General features: G+C 30.8%; 1 protein-coding gene across 1 annotated transcript in view; it reads left to right on the forward strand.

Moving 5' to 3' along the window:
- The window catches only part of LOC145265457 (cathepsin Z-like), a 61,159-nt gene extending 42,578 nt beyond the window's left edge, over positions 1–18,581 (forward strand). The window contains exons 4-7 of the mRNA XM_080121316.1: positions 556–706; positions 4,249–4,324; positions 12,507–12,599; positions 17,620–18,581. Coding sequence (XP_079977442.1) covers positions 556–706; positions 4,249–4,324; positions 12,507–12,599; positions 17,620–17,730 — 431 coding nt within the window. The 3' untranslated portion in view covers positions 17,731–18,581. The remainder of the gene's footprint in view (positions 1–555; positions 707–4,248; positions 4,325–12,506; positions 12,600–17,619) is intronic.
- Positions 18,582–19,399: the final 818 nt, after the last annotated feature.

The following is a 19,399-nucleotide window of genomic DNA, read 5'->3' on the forward strand; positions in this document are numbered from 1 at the left end:
AACTAACCATTTCTTTCTGTAGGGAACACACATATAATTTATAAATTATAATTATTTGATTTTTCTTTGACCAGAATTTTTTATTTTTCATCATTCTTATCATTATTTGTGTTCACAGGATTCTTGCACAGATCATCATCAGAGATTATTCACTGACAACCGTGTTCCCTGGAATCTAGGTGACAACAAGTCTCCTCAGATTTCTAGTGCTCTTCACTTGTTTGGATAACCTTTGCAAATGAATTTAAATTATCATACCATTGATTTCTTGCTGGCAATGACCACTACTCTTTGAATGACAATAGCCTCTCCAGGAATCCAGTCCTCTTTGTACCATCCAGTGAAGGTCTGGTTGGTGCTTTGTCTCCTCAGTTTTTCATCCTCCTTTACTATTTAGTGTGAAATGAAAATCATTGCAGTGAACAATTCTCAACAACCAAATAGACAAATTACATGCAATTAATCTTAAACAACTGAATATATAAAATAGGTTGTGCAAAATTTCGGATGTTATGTTCATTGATACTAACAATATGTTTTTTTTATGGAATTCAGGCTGCAATATTTTCAATGAATGTGGAACCTGTTCAACATTTGGATCTTGTTCGGCAATAAAGAATTATACAGTTTGGAAAATTGGAGATTATGGTTCTCTTTCTGGGCGGGATAAGATGATGGCAGAGATCTACAAAAAGGGACCCATCAGGTAAATATGTCGACAAATTATTTCAAATTACTCATCAATGTTAGGTTCGTCAGACCTTTCTTTTCTGCAAGTCGGTTCCAATTAAAAAATTAAAACATTTTTTTAAACTTGAATCGCAATAAAAATAAGTGAATTATTCAAGTTTATGATGTTGATCGATATCGGCTAGAAAATAAACAAAACATTTAATGTGAGATTCAAACCCTGAAAGATGGAAAAGAATTTATTTAAAACATGTAGAATGATTTAGCTAAAAAAAAGCAAAACCAAACAATGTTGACTTATTTTTATATGCTTCTTTCTTTTTTACTAGTATTGAAAAATTTGAAAGGATGTTGTTTGGTCGGCTTGGAAATGGAACGCTTAAAATGTTGGAACATTTGTTTCTAATGTAATTTTTGCATATTTTTAATTTTGAATAATGAGTTTTAAAAGTGGTTCAAGAACTTCTGACATCAATAAAAGATGTCAGATCAAAAGTTCTGATTCCAAATTTACAATTGATTTCGTTTTTAGATTAACTATTTAATTGTGATACCATGATACACACACACATCTAGACGATTTTTTCTTTATATTAATGGTTGTCAAAATAAAATGCATTTATAAAATGTTGAAGTAGATGTAGTCACAATTGTTATATACAACAGTAATATGTTGCTTTAGTTAAGTGTAGATTTGATTTTCTGGTTAGTGATTGGTTATATAGAAATGACGTTTGACGTTTGCTTTCAGGTGCAGACTAAATCTTGGTGGGAAATGTTTTGAGGAAATATATGAAATGCATTTATAAAATGTTGAAGTAGATGTAGTCACAATTGTTATATACAACAGTAATATGTTGCTTTAGTTAAGTGTAGATTTGATTTTCTGGTTAGTGATTGGTTATATAGAAATGACGTTTGACGTTTGCTTTCAGGTGCAGACTAAATCTTGGTGGGAAATGTTTTGAGGAAATATATGAAAATCAGAAGTAACTCAGTTGGTCTGAAGAAAAAACAAAAAAAAATAGTAATAAAAATGTCAAATCTTTGTTGTTGAATTCTCATTTATAACAAAAAAAAAAAATTAAAAAATCTTACAAATCGATTTGTCATGTCAATTGGAAATTTAGTCATTTAAAGAATTTCCAAAATGTTACACTTATTAATCATTTTATTTTATTTGATTCTTTAATTATTTTTTACTAATGTATAATTAATATTTCTATTTGAATAATATTCATTCAGGACAGATAAAATTAATTCCCCAAAAAGAACAGTTTTTTCACCATTTTTATGTCTGCATTAAAAATCATTATGTCTAGAATCCTTATTCCAATTTTTTATCAAAGTCTATTTAGATGATATAGATTTGAGCAAAATGTTTAAATTTTAATTTTAAATAAAGCTGAAGAGGTTTTAAGAAAAAAATTGAAATTCATAGAATCTTTCTAATTGGTGTCTAATGACTAATGCAAATCTAAAATATTTTAATTTTCAAATGGAGGTTGTGCCAATATTATGATGCCTAAAAGCTTTTAAAAAGAAAGAGAACTTTATGGAATATTTGACGTCTAATACCTATTGTTAAACTTTCACAAAATTTGAAGATATCTGAATTTTCATGAAGGGATTCTATCAAATCTCCCTCCCCACTTTGCATAAAACTAAAATTAAACAAAATATAACCAACATTACAACCTATTATGCCTCATAGATGCAAAATTTTTAATGATGGGTTAATTAGTTTAGTACTGACTACATGTAAATATATATATTCATGTGCATACACAGATTAAACCTTTTTCAAATTATTTGAATCTGTTTTTAGAAATACATCTTTGACTAGTACAACATTATTCTTTTTTTTATCAAAGAATGACTTCCTGTCTCCTTCCCCATTATGCACACTCAATATCTTTCTCATAATTTTATCTGTCTGTTGCAAATGAACTATCATCCCAATTAATCTGGTGATTGTCTTATTAGTAAATTTTTGGTTTTATTAAGATTTATATTAAAAAAAAATGTTTAATTAAAACATTTTTTAAATTATTTTAAATGTGTTTTTATTCCTTATCACTAGCATATTATCATCCACATTGTTTTTAATTATTTTTGCATTCCCCTCTTCATGCACACACAAGGAGTGGGGGTCAGGTTAGAAAATAAATTCATCTTAATTGCAGCTTTTTTGCCATTGGCTATTCACATCTTGATATTGAGTTACTTGGAATATGTTCAAATTGTTTTTGCATTTTTTGTTTTGATCATAGAACAGTCTCTCTTGTGGGTTAGGGTTCAGTTACTCAACAACAAACTATTTTAAACTGAAGTGTGACAAACCATTTTTGCCTTCCTTTTTTCTTATATGACAGTTTTCTCTGAAATCTGAAAATATTAATTTTGCCATTAAGGTTAAACTTGAAACAATTTATGTAAAGGGGTAGGTGCGTTAAATGACTTTTATTTCATCAAAAAATGACTTCCTGCCTCCTTCCCTCCCACATTCACATTTTTAACTTTTACCCTTTTAATTGATCATGATTGGAACTGTTTAGGAAAATGAAGCCCTCCTCTATCCTGAAAAAATCTAAAAAAAAACAAATTGACCTGATGTTAGTTCAATTTGATGATTAATTTATTTGTAAATTTGTTTTTCTGTAACAAAAACTTTTCACAATTTTTCAAATTATTTTAAACATGGTTTTACGTCTTATAACAAGCAAGTTACCAAATTTGTTTTTTGTACTGCTCACACACACACACACACACACACACACACACACACACACACACACACACACACACACACACACACACACACACACACACACACTATGTGAGGTTCATTTCAATTTCAACAATTATTGTCATTGGCTACATTGGATTCAAAATACTTAATGACACAATATATTAAATAATTAAAAGAAAATATTAAAAAAAAATATCAAAAAGTCAATACAATCATATTTATGACAATCAAAAATCCTTCAATAAAAAGTTTCCCACTGCAATACAAGAGGGAAAAATAAATAAAATCCAAATTATATAAAATTCAAAGTATTTTGTTTTGTTTTTTTCTTTAAACTCAAATAACATTATTCATTTAACTTTTATGTTTCAATATTTTTAGATGAGGATTTGTATTTTGTTCTCATCTTCTTGAGTGTTATTTTCACATTTCTCACATTATTTTCACAATTTTTCAGCCGATACTTCTTCAGATGTATTTTTGGAATTTTGTCAAACTCTAGAACCTATATACAGAATTTTGAACTGAACCCTTGATGTAATCTATAATGGTAAATTGTTCTTATTCTGTCAGTCATGAGTACTAATTATTATGTTATCTTCTGGAAGTTGAAAGTTCAATCCTTACTACAAGCAGTATTAACTAAAAATAACATAATTTATTAACATTTCTACTTGTTCATAGCTGATGGAATAACAACAATCTACCCACATGGATTATACATTATAAAATAAAAAATTAACATGAGAATAGTAGTCCAAATGATACATTGTTTTTATTTTTTTGTGTTTTGATTTTTAATCTAGCTGCGCAATGAGAGTGACCGAAAATTTTGACAAATATCAAGGCGGCATATATTCCGAACACACCATGATGCCATTGGTAAAATATTTTCTATTTTTTATTACTTTTTCTTTTTTTATTTTTAAATTTCTTGTATGGATTCGGTATCATTATTTTGGGAGTTATTTATTTTTATTTTTTATTTTATGGACTTTTGTCTTGGAATCCAACAAAGTTGATGTAGTCTTGTTTAAGGGGTCACAATTATAAGGTGAAAGAGTCCTGGGATTCACTGTGAACGGTTAAACTAGGAGTGTACTCTCTGCTTGAAAGTAGAAATGTCTGGCATTATATAAGCGAAATGAATCCATATTGTCCATAGATATAGTAGTGTTAACTATAACCCCGCCCCTGAAGATTTATTTACCCGAAATATCCCTATAAGTTTTTCTTTTTTGGATTGACCTCCAAGGGATCCGTCAGTTTCCTTTTTTCTGTGACCTTAGCAATGGATTTGATGTACGTGTTTCATTGAAATGGAAAGATCAGACCCAGAAGCTCGTCAAAACATGGGGCCTCCCCAAGACGAGAGCAATATGTTGTGCCATTGCATTTTTGATTGAAATGTATTAACAGAAAAAAAATGGCAGACGTTGGAATGAGTGATTGAAATGTTTACATCTTCAATCTGATACTTAACCAACTGAACCATTTGGTATGTGTAGAAAGGAAAGAACATGGAACTGAAGATTTAGTTAAAAAAAGGTTAGTTTGGAACTCAATTTTTAAAAGCTGTCCTCTCATGCAACTTCCATAAATCAACTACAAATGCCCAGAAATTTATCAAATAGCCGCAAATGACCAGAAAACGCATTGAGTCACAATTTCTGAAAAATCTATACTTATATAGTATTTGCGAACAAATAAAATTATTTTTCAAGTGTTGTTTGCCAAAATGCCAATAACAAAAAAAAAAAAAAAATCATATTTTGTAATTGTACCCAGCTGTTGGAAGAACAAAAATTCATTAAAGTATCTATATTAAAATATAGATACTTTAATGAATTTTTATTTTACAGCTTGACACAGCTTGTTACACCGTGAAAATGCATAACAAAAGAAAATAGACACAAACAAGAAAAGATTAAATGATGATTGAAGAAGGGAAGTAATGAATTTCAAGCAAAATGCATGAAAAACCATGAGTGAAATGGATTTAAATTAATAATGATCGTAAAAATAAGTATTTATCATAATTCGCCTGCCAGCCATGTACAATTAAAAACTCGGGGCTTCTTCTTTACAGCCTTTATCTCATCTTTATGCTGATCTGTCAAAAAAAGGTCGGTCACATGATTATTCAATTCAAACACATGATTTGTTGAAACTTATCTGAGGAAGAAGCAGAAATAAAATGTGATCTGAGGGGAAAAAAAGGTTTCCCTTTTCTTTTGAAACTCGACACTTATTCATATTGTAGTCATGGCAACGCATTCACCTCTGAAAGTGATATCTGCTGTCAGTTACATATTCGTTTTTTTAAATTATTTTTTAGTAATTTTTTTTATTAACTTTGTTATTGTTTTTAATTAACATTCCTTATTTTTTTATGTATATTTTTAAACAAAAATTAAAACTTAAAGTTTAAACCCGTTTAATAAATTTAAATAAATCTGGAAAAAAAAAAAATTCTATTTTATGTTTTAGTGAAAACTAAAACTTTGGAATTCACTAATTAAATGTCAAAGTTCAAACATTCTTGTAAAGGAATATATTGAAAAAAATGTTGACTTTACTTTTTATTTTTCACTTGTAAATGGAAATGAAATCCATTTCACAGCTTATCTAGATTTATTAGAATAATTTGAAATAAAAACATGAATGTCAAAGAAATATTGAAAATCATTGTTTAAAATCAATTTTGCCCCCCTCCAATCTAAAAATAGTTTGAGATAAGTTATCTCCCTTGATATAAAAAATTGCCACAAAAGGTGCACATTTTTCCTTCTAACAATTTCATTTTCTCCTATTTTGTTCTGGTGCTACCAGATCAGGCTGCCCTGTGGCTTCCTGAGATGAAATGCACCTACATTGACGTTTTTTTTGTTTTCTGATCCTTTTTGTAAAACTTAATTATGTTCTGCAAAACCAAAAACAAAAACAACAGCCTATCTCCCTCCCCTTTTTATTTTATTTTTTCCTACCTTACTCCCGGTCCTTCGCCCTGTCGGTGGGGCATCAGAATACACCCTCTGCCCCCCTGCAGAGAGTAAAAGTCCCTCAATGGGGCCACCTGTTTGCCGTGGGTGGCGACCCGTGACACCTTGGAACGGAATCCTGGTGGTTGAGGGTTGTAGAGGATAGATATGAGTTCCTCTCCTTCCCAACACGCCACTTTGGTCCTTACCTTGGCTAGACGGGCGGTCGGAGAGGCCCGCTCCAATCAATCGGCTGGTCACGTCAAGCCCTAAATCAGACAAACACAACAAGAAAATACGCCCACACTCCCCACATTATACAAACTGATTTAGCAAGCGGTGGCTGTAGGGTCAAACAACGTGCTGGACAATGGAGAAAACATGGCTGTAAATCTGAATTTTTTCCTGAAAACGAGGCCTTCAGAAAAATTGAAGAACCACAGATGCTTAGATCCACCAGCAGGGAGTGTATACTTTTCCTGTATCCTTGTTGGGTTGGGGGCGAAAGGGTATCCCCCCCTAACACTTCCCAAATAGGACTCCGAGGCGGGTGGGGAGCAGGAAAAATGAAAAAAAAGAAATCCATCTATGAATACAAACAAGCCTAAAAAAAAAAGAATACGAGATCTAGTATCAGATTCTTCAAACTCAGACTCTGAAAATGAACCAATATCAAGTAATGAGAATTTCCCAACATTTCTAGTATTGGAATCAACCAGTGAACAACCCATAACCAAAACTTCTCCATTTAAAATCGAAAAAATACTCTCACAAAGTATTAAACCTATATCGGTTAAAAAACTAAATAATGGCACAATATTAACACAAATAAAGAATAAAAAGCAAGCTGAGGAACTGCTAAAATGGAAAACTTTTGACAACAAAACCATTAAAGTTTATCCTCACAAGACACTAAATTCAAGTAAAGGTGTCATCAAGACCTCTGAACTTGCATTATGTACCATAGATGAAATAAAAGACAACCTTAGATCCCAAAACGTCACAGATGTACAAAGAATCCAAATAAGGAAAAATTCTGAAACTATACTCACCAACACATACATTCTGACATTCAACACACCAATAATCCCACAAAAAATCAAAATTGGTTACCTAACAGTCAACACTGAGCCATACATCCCAAACCCCCTAAGATGCCATAACTGCCAAAAATATGGACACCATCGCGACCGATGTTCACGGTCACCAACATGCATAAGATGTGGTGAAAAAGACTTCCATGAGGATTGCAAAAAAAACCTAAATGTGCAAACTGCCAGGAAAACCACTACGCAAACTCAAAAACCTGCCCAATCTGGAAAAAAGAAAGAGCAATACTCAAAACAAAGTACACAAATAACATTTCATTTAACGAAGCTAGGAAAATCATAGAAAGCTCCAACTATGCAGATATAACAAAAAAAAATATACAGTACTTCAATAACTCAAACCAACATTCAATAGCATCAAACTCCAATAGCAATGTTGACATTATCACGAAGCTCTTAAACGAAACAAAAAGTTTACTTGAAGAATTTAAAAAAAATAATGACCATTCAATGTAATACAATAAACAATACTTCAACAATAAACCAAAACACAACTATAAACTCACAAACAAAACCCCAACCAAAAAGTAAAGAAATAACCACAAATAAAAAACAAGACACACAACAAACGAACACTCAAAATAGATTTCAACTACTGAGAAAAGTTGAGGATGAAAACACCAATAAAAATGTCGGTGAGAAAAATAATAAAACTAAGAAGTTGGAAGAGCCCAGAACACCAGAAGTTATACCAAAATCAAAACCAAGATCTAGATCAAATTCAATATCCAGATCTAGATCAAATACAAAAGGAAAAGACACTTTACAAAACTCTCAAATGACAGATAAATCTATGGACTCCCTGGAAATGGAAGTCGAGGAAGGGAGAAACGAAGCAAGCCCCCCAAAAAAAACACAACACCAATCACTGTCCAAACAAAAGGAAAAAAAAAAACAAAACAAAATGAATACACAGTCCCGAGCAAACTCCAGTTCCCGAACTCCTAACAGCAGAAATGAAAAGCCAAGCGAAGCAACACCATCATCGCCCAATAAAGCAGGAACTAGGGAAGGACCAGGATCCAGATCCCAATCTACCTCAAGAGAAGGAAACGAAGAAACATTGGAGGAAATGGAAGTAGAAAACAAAACACCCCTAGACAAATAAAATGAAACAAAATAAAAGAACTCAAAATATAACAGCCATACAATGGAACTGTAGAGGATTGAAATCCAACTATGAAGAATTAAAACGATTAATTAAAGATCACAACCCAAATATCGTATGTCTACAGGAAACTCTAATGAAGGAAAACTCAAACCTCTCCCTTAGAGACTACGAAGTATATAACAAAATCAACCTATCACATATAGACCATAGACCAACAGGTGGTACAACCATTTTGTTAAAGAAAACAATACCCCATGAAAAACTCATTTTAAACACAGAACTACAAGCCATAGCAGTAAGAGCTACCTTACACCAAACTATCACAATTTGCTCAATCTACATTCCACCAAAATAGAAATTAAAAAAAATTCAAATAAATCAAATAATCGAACAGCTTCCTGCACCATCATTAATCCTAGGGGATTTCAATGCGCACAGCAACCTTTGGGGAGACAGACAACCAAATCATAATGGAAATATAATAGAATCCATACTAGAAACCACAAACATGTGTATACTGAACAACGGCAAACACACCTGCCTACATCCATCTACAGGAACAACCTCAGCTATAGACCTGACACTCAGCTCTCCGACTATCTACATGGACTTCAATTGGGATATCCATGAAGAACAGTGTGGTAGTGACCACTACCCAATTTTCATTAAAACAAATAAACCCACAATAGAAGACATAGTACCAAAATGGCAACTAAAGAGAGCTGACTGGTCCACATTCAGAAATCTCTGCCAAACACAAATAAATAACGAAATACTCCAGGAACCTGACCCAATAGCAACATTTACACAAAGATTAATAAAAATAGCGGAAGAAACAATCCCTAAAACTTCAAAGAAAAACAGCAAGCACAAACCATGGTTCACAAAAGAGTGTAAAGAAGCAATTAAGAAAAGGAAAAAAGCCCTAAAAAAATTCAGATTAAACCCAACCTCGATAAACTTAGAGCTCTACCGCCAAGCTCGTGCAAAAGCACGACAAATAACCAAAAAAGCTAAACGAGAAACATGGCAAGATTATGTATCTAAATTAAATAATAAAACACCTAGCAAGAAAGTATGGGACATGGTGAGGAAGATAAATGGGAAGCAAACCCAACACCCCATTATACACCTAAAAAACCCGGATGGTGGAAAATGCACGGAAAAAAAGGATATGGCAAATCTACTTGCTGAGCAACTAAATAAAAACTCCTTTCCCAAACACCACAGCTTAACATTCCAAAACTACAAAAAAGAAGCAGAAGAAAGAAAGCTGAACTTCAGCTCAAACAATACAGAAAAATACAATTTACCGTTCACAATATCTGAACTTAAAAACGCTCTGGATAGAAGCAAAGATACTGCTACTGGACCGGATGAGATACACTACCAATTTCTGAAACAACTACCAGAAACCTCATTAAACACTTTCCTGAATATACTAAATAATATCTGGCTCTTAGGCTACTTTCCTAACGCTTGGCGAGAGTCCACGATCATACAAATCCCAAAACCTGATAAAGATCCCACAAATCCAACAAACTACCGCCCTATCTCTCTAACCAGCTGTATCTGTAAAACCATGGAGAGAATGATAAACGATCGACTCGTATGGATATTAGAAAAAAATAAAATATTTGACAAATATCAATGTGGTTTCAGAAAAGAAAGGAACACAATGGACCAATTGGTCAAAATGGAATCGTACATTAAAGACGGTCTTATTAGAAACCACCATGTGGTGTCAGTATTCTTTGATTTAGAAAAAGCATACGACACTACATGGAAATACGGCATTATGAGGGACATACATAACCTTGGAATCAGAGGAAGGATGCCAATATTCATACAAAACTTTCTCAGGGGTCGCTCATTTAGGGTACGCCTCGGGGGAGAGATCTCTGAGGTATACGGACAGGAGATGGGAGTGCCCCAGGGAAGCATAATATCAGTTACACTCTTCCTCCTAAAAATCAACAACATCAGCAAAGCAGTGACTACAGACATTGACAAAGCCCTCTTTGTAGACGATTTTACAATCAGCTACTCATCCCCTAACATGCAAACAATAGAAAGGAAATTGCAGGAGTGCCTTGATAAAATTGAAAAATGGACAAATGAAAATGGGGTTATCCTCTCCAAAACTAAAACAGTATGCATACACTTTTGCAAAAAGAGAGGATATCACCATGACCCACAACTGAAAATAAATAACAACACAATACCAGTGGCACAGCAAACCAAATACCTGGGAATGATCCTGGACAATAAACTCAATTTCAAGCCTCATATAGATGCACTAAAAAAAAAATGCCAGAAAGCATTAAACATATTAAAAATAATATCCCACACAAACAGGGGAGCAGACAGTAAAACCATGCTCCTATTGTATAGAGCAATCATAAGACCAAAGCTGGACTATGGTTGTATTATATACAGTTCAACAAGGAAATCATACCTAGAAAAATTGAAACCAATACAAAATCAAGCACTCAGACTCTGCCTAGGAGCCTTCCAAACATCACCTATTCTAAGCCTACACACAGAAGCTAATGAACTCCCCCTTCACCTGAGGTGGGAAAAACTCTCACTCCAATATACATTGAAACTTAAAAGTTTACCAGAAAATCCTGCTCACGAAAAAGTATATACATCAATGTATGAAAATTTCTATACCAGCAGAACTACAGCTGCTCAACCTTTGAGATATCGCCTTAAAAAGGCTATTATAGAAGGATACGAAGAACCAAAAAACATACAAACTTACACAATTCATAATACTCCACCATGGACAATCACAGAACCATACATTGACATGACTATCAAAATGGCCAAAAAACAGACTAGCAATCAAACCTATAAAAACAAATTCCTAGAACTCAGGAATGAATACTCCACATACAAAACCATCTATACAGATGGCTCAAAAATAACTGGAAAAGTAGGAGCAGCAGCAAAAATGCATAATGCACACAAGCAAATCCGATTACCAGATGGTGCCTCTATATACACTGCAGAGTTACAGGCTATTAAGATGGCTCTTGAACTGGTCCAGGAGTCTAGTGAAAACAAATTCCTTATCTTCAGTGACTCCATGTCCAGCTTAATTGCATTGAAAGGAGGGAAAGTAAACCACCCGTACATCCTGGAAATTATAGAAACATACCAACACCAAATAAAGAATAATAAAACAATAGTACTAGCATGGATACCGAGTCATGTTGGCATAAGAGGAAATACAGAAGCTGACAAACTAGCTAAAGAAGCAACAAAGCCTTCAAACAGAAAAATCCCATACACGGATAGGAAAAATAAAATAAACTACTACATAAAAACAAAATGGCAAAAACTATGGGACGAACAACTAAACAACAAACTTAAAGAAATACACCCAAATGTTGGGCAAGAGAGAACCATAATACCAATACGAAAAGTAGACACTATATTCACCAGAATCCGAATTGGTCATTCAAGACTAACACATGAATACCTTCTGAAAGCAGAAGGTATCCCTCAATGCAGAATCTGCCAACAACCACTAACCATTAAACACATATTAATGAAATGTAAAAAATATGAAAATATTCGTACGAAATATTTCAAGGAACAAAACCTTAAAACAATATTTGAAAAAGAAACACCTTACAAAATATTAGATTTCCTGAGAAAAATTAAACTTTTGGAACTTATTTGAAAATAAAGCAAACCACTGGCCAAAGTCTCAAATGAAGAATATTCTCTTCACCTTTTATGGCATGAAATGACCTATAGGGTTGATGTGCCGTTAAACAAAAACTTACCTTACCTACCTATTTTGTTTTCTCTTTCATTTTATTTTCCTCCTTTTCTCCTCTTACTTTCAGTTGAATCACATCATTTCCATTGCTGGATGGGGTGTCGATGACAAGACTGGTATTGAATATTGGATTGGACGCAATTCTTGGGGAATACCTTGGGTTTGTATTTCTATACAGTTTAAATATCTTCCAAGTAACAAGTATTTTTTTATTATTATAGGAAAGTACAAAAAAAAAAAAAGACTCTTCAAGAAGAAATATGACGATTCCGCTTCTACGCATGCGTCATACCACGTAACCTGATTTCCTTTAAATATTTGAAAAAGCGACACAATTTCGTGGACGTCATCTTAGCTCAGTTGGTTAGAGCGTGGCCTCATTACGTAAAAGTTTTGGGTTCGAATCGTGGTGTGAGATGTCTTTTTTTTTTTTTGATTTTTTAAATTTTAATATTGAAGCAGGGTTATTTAAGCCATTTTTCACGTGTTTTTCAGATTTTTCTGTTTTTTTTTTTACTTCGCTTATTCTTACGTTTTCATTAACCCCCGCCTGACCACACACACCCAAAAACACCCGGGCAACGCCGGGTACCCCCCACTAGTCACCTGGAAGGGGAGTATTTGTTAGTGTTCCATTTATGCATCAGTTATGTCCAAACATGGGATGCTGCCTCCACGTGTGGGAAGGTACTGCACAAATCATTTTTTCCTGCCTGGACCGAGTACAAAATAGACTTTGAAATCAAATTTGGGGGATGAGTGATCTCTTCTCTGTATTCCCTTTTTCATAGAAGATATGTTGCTAGTATTTTTATATTCTATTGTCATTTGTATAGAAGATATGTTGCTAGTATTTTTATATTCTATTGTCATTTGTATAGAAGATATGTTGCTAGTATTTTTATATTCTATTGTCATTTGTATAGAAGATATGTTGCTAGTATTTTTATATTCTATTGTCATTTGTATAGAAGATATGTTGCTAGTATTTTTATATTCTATTGTCATTTGTATAGAAGATATGTTGCTAGTATTTTTATATTCTATTGTCATTTGTATAGAAGATATGTTGCTAGTATTTTTGTATTCTATTGTTATTTGTATAGAAGATATGTTGCTAGTATTTTTATATTCTATTGTCATTTGTATAGAAGATATGTTGCTAGTATTTTTATATTCTATTGTCATTTGTATAGAAGATATGTTGCTAGTATTTTTATATTCTATTGTCATTTGTATAGAAGATATGTTGCTAGTATTTTTGTATTCTATTGTTATTTGTATAGAAGATATGTTGCTAGTATTTTTATATTCTATTGTCATTTGTATAGAAGATATGTTGCTAGTATTTTTGTATTCTATTGTTATTTGTATAGAAGATATGTTGCTAGTATTTTTATATTCTATTGTCATTTGTATAGAAGATATGTTGCTAGTATTTTTATATTCTATTGTCATTTGTATAGAAGATATGTTGCTAGTATTTTTATATTCTATTGTCATTTGTATAGAAGATATGTTGCTAGTATTTTTATATTCTATTGTCATTTGTATAGAAGATATGTTGCTAGTATTTTTATATTCTATTGTCATTTGTATAGAAGATATGTTGCTAGTATTTTTATATTCTATTGTCATTTGTATAGAAGATATGTTGCTAGTATTTTTATATTCTATTGTCATTTGTATAGAAGATATGTTGCTAGTATTTTTATATTCTATTGTCATTTGTATAGAAGATATGTTGCTAGTATTTTTATATTCTATTGTCATTTGTATAGAAGATATGTTGCTAGTATTTTTATATTCTATTGTCATTTGTATAGAAGATATGTTGCTAGTATTTTTGTATTCTATTGTCATTTGTATAGAAGATATGTTGCTAGTATTTTTGTATTCTATTGTCATTTGTATAGAAGATATGTTGCTAGTATTTTTATATTCTATTGTCATTTGTATAGAAGATATGTTGCTAGTATTTTTATATTCTATTGTCATTTGTATAGAAGATATGTTGCTAGTATTTTTATATTCTATTGTCATTTGTATAGAAGATATGTTGCTAGTATTTTTATATTCTATTGTCATTTTTATAGAGGATATGTTGCTAGTATTTTTGTATTCTATTGTTATTTGTATAGAAGATATGTTGCTAGTATTTTTATATTCTATTGTCATTTGTATAGAAGATATGTTGCTAGTATTTTTATATTCTATTGTCATTTGTATAGAAGATATGTTGCTAGTATTTTTATATTCTATTGTCATTTGTATAGAAGATATGTTGCTAGTATTTTTATATTCTATTGTCATTTGTATAGAAGATATGTTGCTAGTATTTTTATATTCTATTGTCATTTGTATAGAAGATATGTTGCTAGTATTTGTATATTCTATTGTTATTTGTATAGAAGATATGTTGCTAGTATTTTTATATTCTATTGTCATTTGTATAGAAGATATGTTGCTAGTATTTTTATATTCTATTGTCATTTGTATAGAAGATATGTTGCTAGTATTTTTATATTCTATTGTCATTTGTATAGAAGATATGTTGCTAGTATTTTTGTATTCTATTGTCATTTGTATAGAAGATATGTTGCTAGTATTTTTATATTCTATTGTCATTTGTATAGAAGATATGTTGCTAGTATTTTTATATTCTATTGTCATTTGTATAGAAGATATGTTGCTAGTATTTTTATATTCTATTGTCATTTGTATAGAAGATATGTTGCTAGTATTTTTGTATTCTATTGTTATTTGTATAGAAGATATGTTGCTAGTATTTTTATATTCTATTGTCATTTGTATAGAAGATATGTTGCTAGTATTTTTATATTCTATTGTCATTTGTATAGAAGATATGTTGCTAGTATTTTTATATTCTATTGTCATTTGTATAGAAGATATGTTGCTAGTATTTTTATATTCTATTGTCATTTGTATAGAAGATATGTTGCTAGTATTTTTATATTCTATTGTCATTTGTATAGAAGATATGTTGCTAGTATTTTTATATTCTATTGTTATTTGTATAGAAGATATGTTGCTAGTATTTTTATATTCTATTGTCATTTGTATAGAAGATATGTTGCTAGTATTTTTATATTCTATTGTCATTTGTATAGAAGATATGTTGCTAGTATTTTTATATTCTATTGTCATTTGTATAGAAGATATGTTGCTATTATTTTTATATTCTATTGTCATTTGTATAGAAGATATGTTGCTAGTATTTTTATATTCTATTGTCATTTGTATAGAAGGTGTGATTTTGTGTTTTGGAGTCCATCTTGTAAACCATTTTGCTGTACAAAGACTTTTCATGTGGACCAGGAAATATTTCCGTGTTCTTCTTTGGAAGGGCTTCCCACTAATGAAACATATTATCGTGGGATTGCTTTCCTGCTGATTACAATTTGGTTGTCTTCAAATCCAATATCAATAAATTACTGTCATGAACCACATAATCAAACGCAATTCACAGCAATAATCAATGTTAATACTCTCACAGTGTTCTGCCTCTTTTGACTGGCAATCATTCATGTCTCATTAATCCTTATCCTCGAATGGCTCTTTGACTTGATAAGCGATGTTCCGAAAATAGATGCAGTTCTATCATAGGACACCACAAAAATGTATCCAATTGTTGCATGCACTTATCACAACAAAAATTTGAAAAAATTACGAAATTGAAGAATAAAATCTTTTACCAGAATGAATGGATTCGATATAAAATAATTTGAAAAGGGTTGATATGAAAGATCCGTCCAAATCCGTTTTTCTCCTTCCCTTTGTCTTGTCAGGAACCCAAACATGAACAGATTTCTAACTCTACAAAACAAGTCCAGCTGAGCTGCCACAGTCAAACATACAATGGATAGGAAGTGTTCACTAAGGAATCATCGCTGTTTCTTTAACCCTTATCCTTGAATTGCACTTGTCCTTAATAAGTGAGCCCAATAGTTAAAAAACAAAGTAGAACCTGTTTTGTGGTATGACACAAAATTGTATCCGATGGTATACTCATACATTGTATTAGACACCATGACTGAGAAATCAGAATCATACACATAACGTTTTTTTTCTTCAAGTGTTAGTCAAAGTTGTTAGTATAGACATCATGTTTCAATTTGTCTAAACACGTTTTTATATTAGCCACCTCATGCCATCACGATAAATTATAAATGACTACTTTTTAAAAATTTTGTGATAGGATTGATAATTTGAATTATTAGGATTACTGTTCTCATCTTGAGTGTTATTTTCACAACATTTCAATTGATGTAACCGCTGACCTTCTTCAGGTGTTTCTTATTGAACTATGGAATCTTTCTGTTGACTTCAGGAATCTGCATGCAATTTGGAGCGGAATCTTTTATTTAATCCACAAGTGTGGCATGTTCTCGTTCTGTCAGCCATAACTGAGTAGGAGTTCCAAGTAATTCACAATTGTATTTTTGATTATTGTCCTAACTGAGATTTAAAACTTCAACTTTACAACTAAATTTGACTAAGTTATAAGTAATCACTACACTACGGGTTTTAGAACGAATTTTAGGAATCTTAAACTTATTTGATTTGTAGATGTAGATTTTAATGGCAAATCACTAGTTTATACCTACCCGGCGTTGTGCGGGATATAGTAACTTTAGTTTTTAATTTTTACGTTTTCACTTAAGATAGACAACTCTTATTATATTTTTCAATTGTTGCTGATTTTTATTTTTAGGTGATTATTTAAAATTCTACCATATTGGTGTCCTCTGTGTTAGATTAATAAAAATCATAACTCATTTTTTTTCTTATTTTTATTATATTTTAACCAATTTCTTTTTATCAGTTATATGAGTGCAAACTCAAAGGGAGATAAAAGAAAATAGGAAAAATTTCTGAAAGCTTTTTTTATTACTCAGGCATTTCCTATTATATTCAGTTTTTGTTGATTTTTATTTTTAGGTGATTATTTAAAAATCTTTCAAGTTTACATCCTCTGTACTAAATTAATTTAAAAAACAAATTGTTGCTAAATATATTAATAACACAACACTAACAAATGAAAATTTGTTTTATTTGTCAGCCTATATGCTATTTGTGTCTAACTTTGCAAATGTAACAAGGTAATTAGATACATAAAATATTATTTTTATGCTAATGTTGTCTTCCATTATTTTCAGGGAGAAAATGGCTGGTTCCGAATCGTGACAAGTGCTTACAAGAATGGCACTGGAAATTATAATCTTTTCATTGAAAATCATTGTGGTTATGGAGACCCAATCATTCCTTAAATTTACCACAGATTTATTTCTGCTAATTTTATGAAAATCTGGAGTTTTTTAAAAAATTTTATTCACTTTTGATTTTGGTTTTTTTCAATCTTTTAACATTTTTAAATACTCTAACATTTTGGATACTCATAAAACTTCATGTTTTCAAATATTTTAATGATATTAATATAACATTTTAATGCTTATTAATTTAATAATCTTTTAAATAAATGATTCTTAACCAGAAAAGAAGAGGATCAGAAAATAATTTTTATGGGAGACATAATAAAGTCGAGATGAAAAAAAAAAAATGGAAAGAAATCTTTGAATATTTTTTTTAACCAAACGTGTTTGCATAATATTATAAAGATTGGAAAGTAAAACAACGAAACTACATTGGTCTACACCTGTCTAAATGTGTCTCCTATCTTTTGTTAACAGCCATTTGTATGAAATCATATCATAATTTAGAAATAGCTTGACATGTCAAAATTTTAGGAAAAATGTCAAAACAAAGGCAATATATCTATAAAGATATGCCAAGACAAAGGATGTCTATTTAAAAAAAAACAGATATAGATAATCACACAATAGACATGAGGTTTGTGAATCCAAAATAGATCTGATTAGCTTTTCTATTTGGATACATGGCTAAGTAGATAACGATTTTGGTTAAGAGATATTTTAGAGCAAAGTTTCTCAATGAAGCCCATTAGATATTTTCAGGAGCCACAAAGTTAAATTTGAAAAAACAAAGGTCTATGAGCAAGCCATACACTATAAATATAGAGTATTTTGTAATTAATAATTGTTACTTAAAATAAAAATATTAAATTTTGTATTAAATTAAATACGAAATTAATCCAAATTCATTACAGGAATTTTGTTTCAATTTCTTTTTTTAAATTAAGGTATGTTTTCACCAACATGTCTTTCAATTATTCATGTTTGATGTAGAAGGAAAGAGTATGAAAGAAAAGGTCAAACTTCCAGGGAATGGAGGCTTGATGAAAAGTTGAAGAAATTTTAAATACTTTTTTAATTAACATTTTTAATGAAAATAAAGGTTTTTTTATTTAAAATTTCTTTTGTATCTATTTTAACCCCAAATCACATTTTTTTATCAATCGTTTTTGTCTAAAACTACAAAATCTTAAAAAAATATACATATTTTTTTCTTACATAAAATGATTTTCAATTTTGTTTTTATTGCTTTTTTCGCTCTGAACCTATAGAATGGAATGAGCTTCGAAAAAAAGACAAAAGTCCAGAATGTGACTTGTGTTGTTTTTGTGTTGTTTTTGTGTTGTTTTTATGTTGTTTTTGTGTTGTTTTTGTGTTGTTTTTGTGTTGTTTTTATGTTGTTTTTGTGTTGTTTTGTGTTGTTTTGTGTTGTTATGTTGTGTTTGTGTTGTTTTTATGTTTTTTTTTTCTTAAAAATGAAAATGGCATTCAGAAAAATCCTAATAAGACAAACCATTTTTTGTTGCAAAAATTGATGAAAACTTTTAACAACTCAAAACTCTGATTTTGTGTGACCATCAATTAGGAATTATATCATGATTTTAATCTTTGTCAGGAGATAAAATAATATAGTGGTGCAAAATTGTTCTGTTTGAAGAATGAATTTTACCTGTCTTGGGAGAGAATTCTTCTAGTATATATATATATATATATATATATATATATA

This window comes from Euprymna scolopes, chromosome 40 (assembly GCF_053919585.1).
Source record: "Euprymna scolopes isolate OS-2025 chromosome 40, ASM5391958v1, whole genome shotgun sequence".
Lineage (NCBI taxonomy): Eukaryota > Metazoa > Mollusca > Cephalopoda > Sepiida > Sepiolidae > Euprymna > Euprymna scolopes.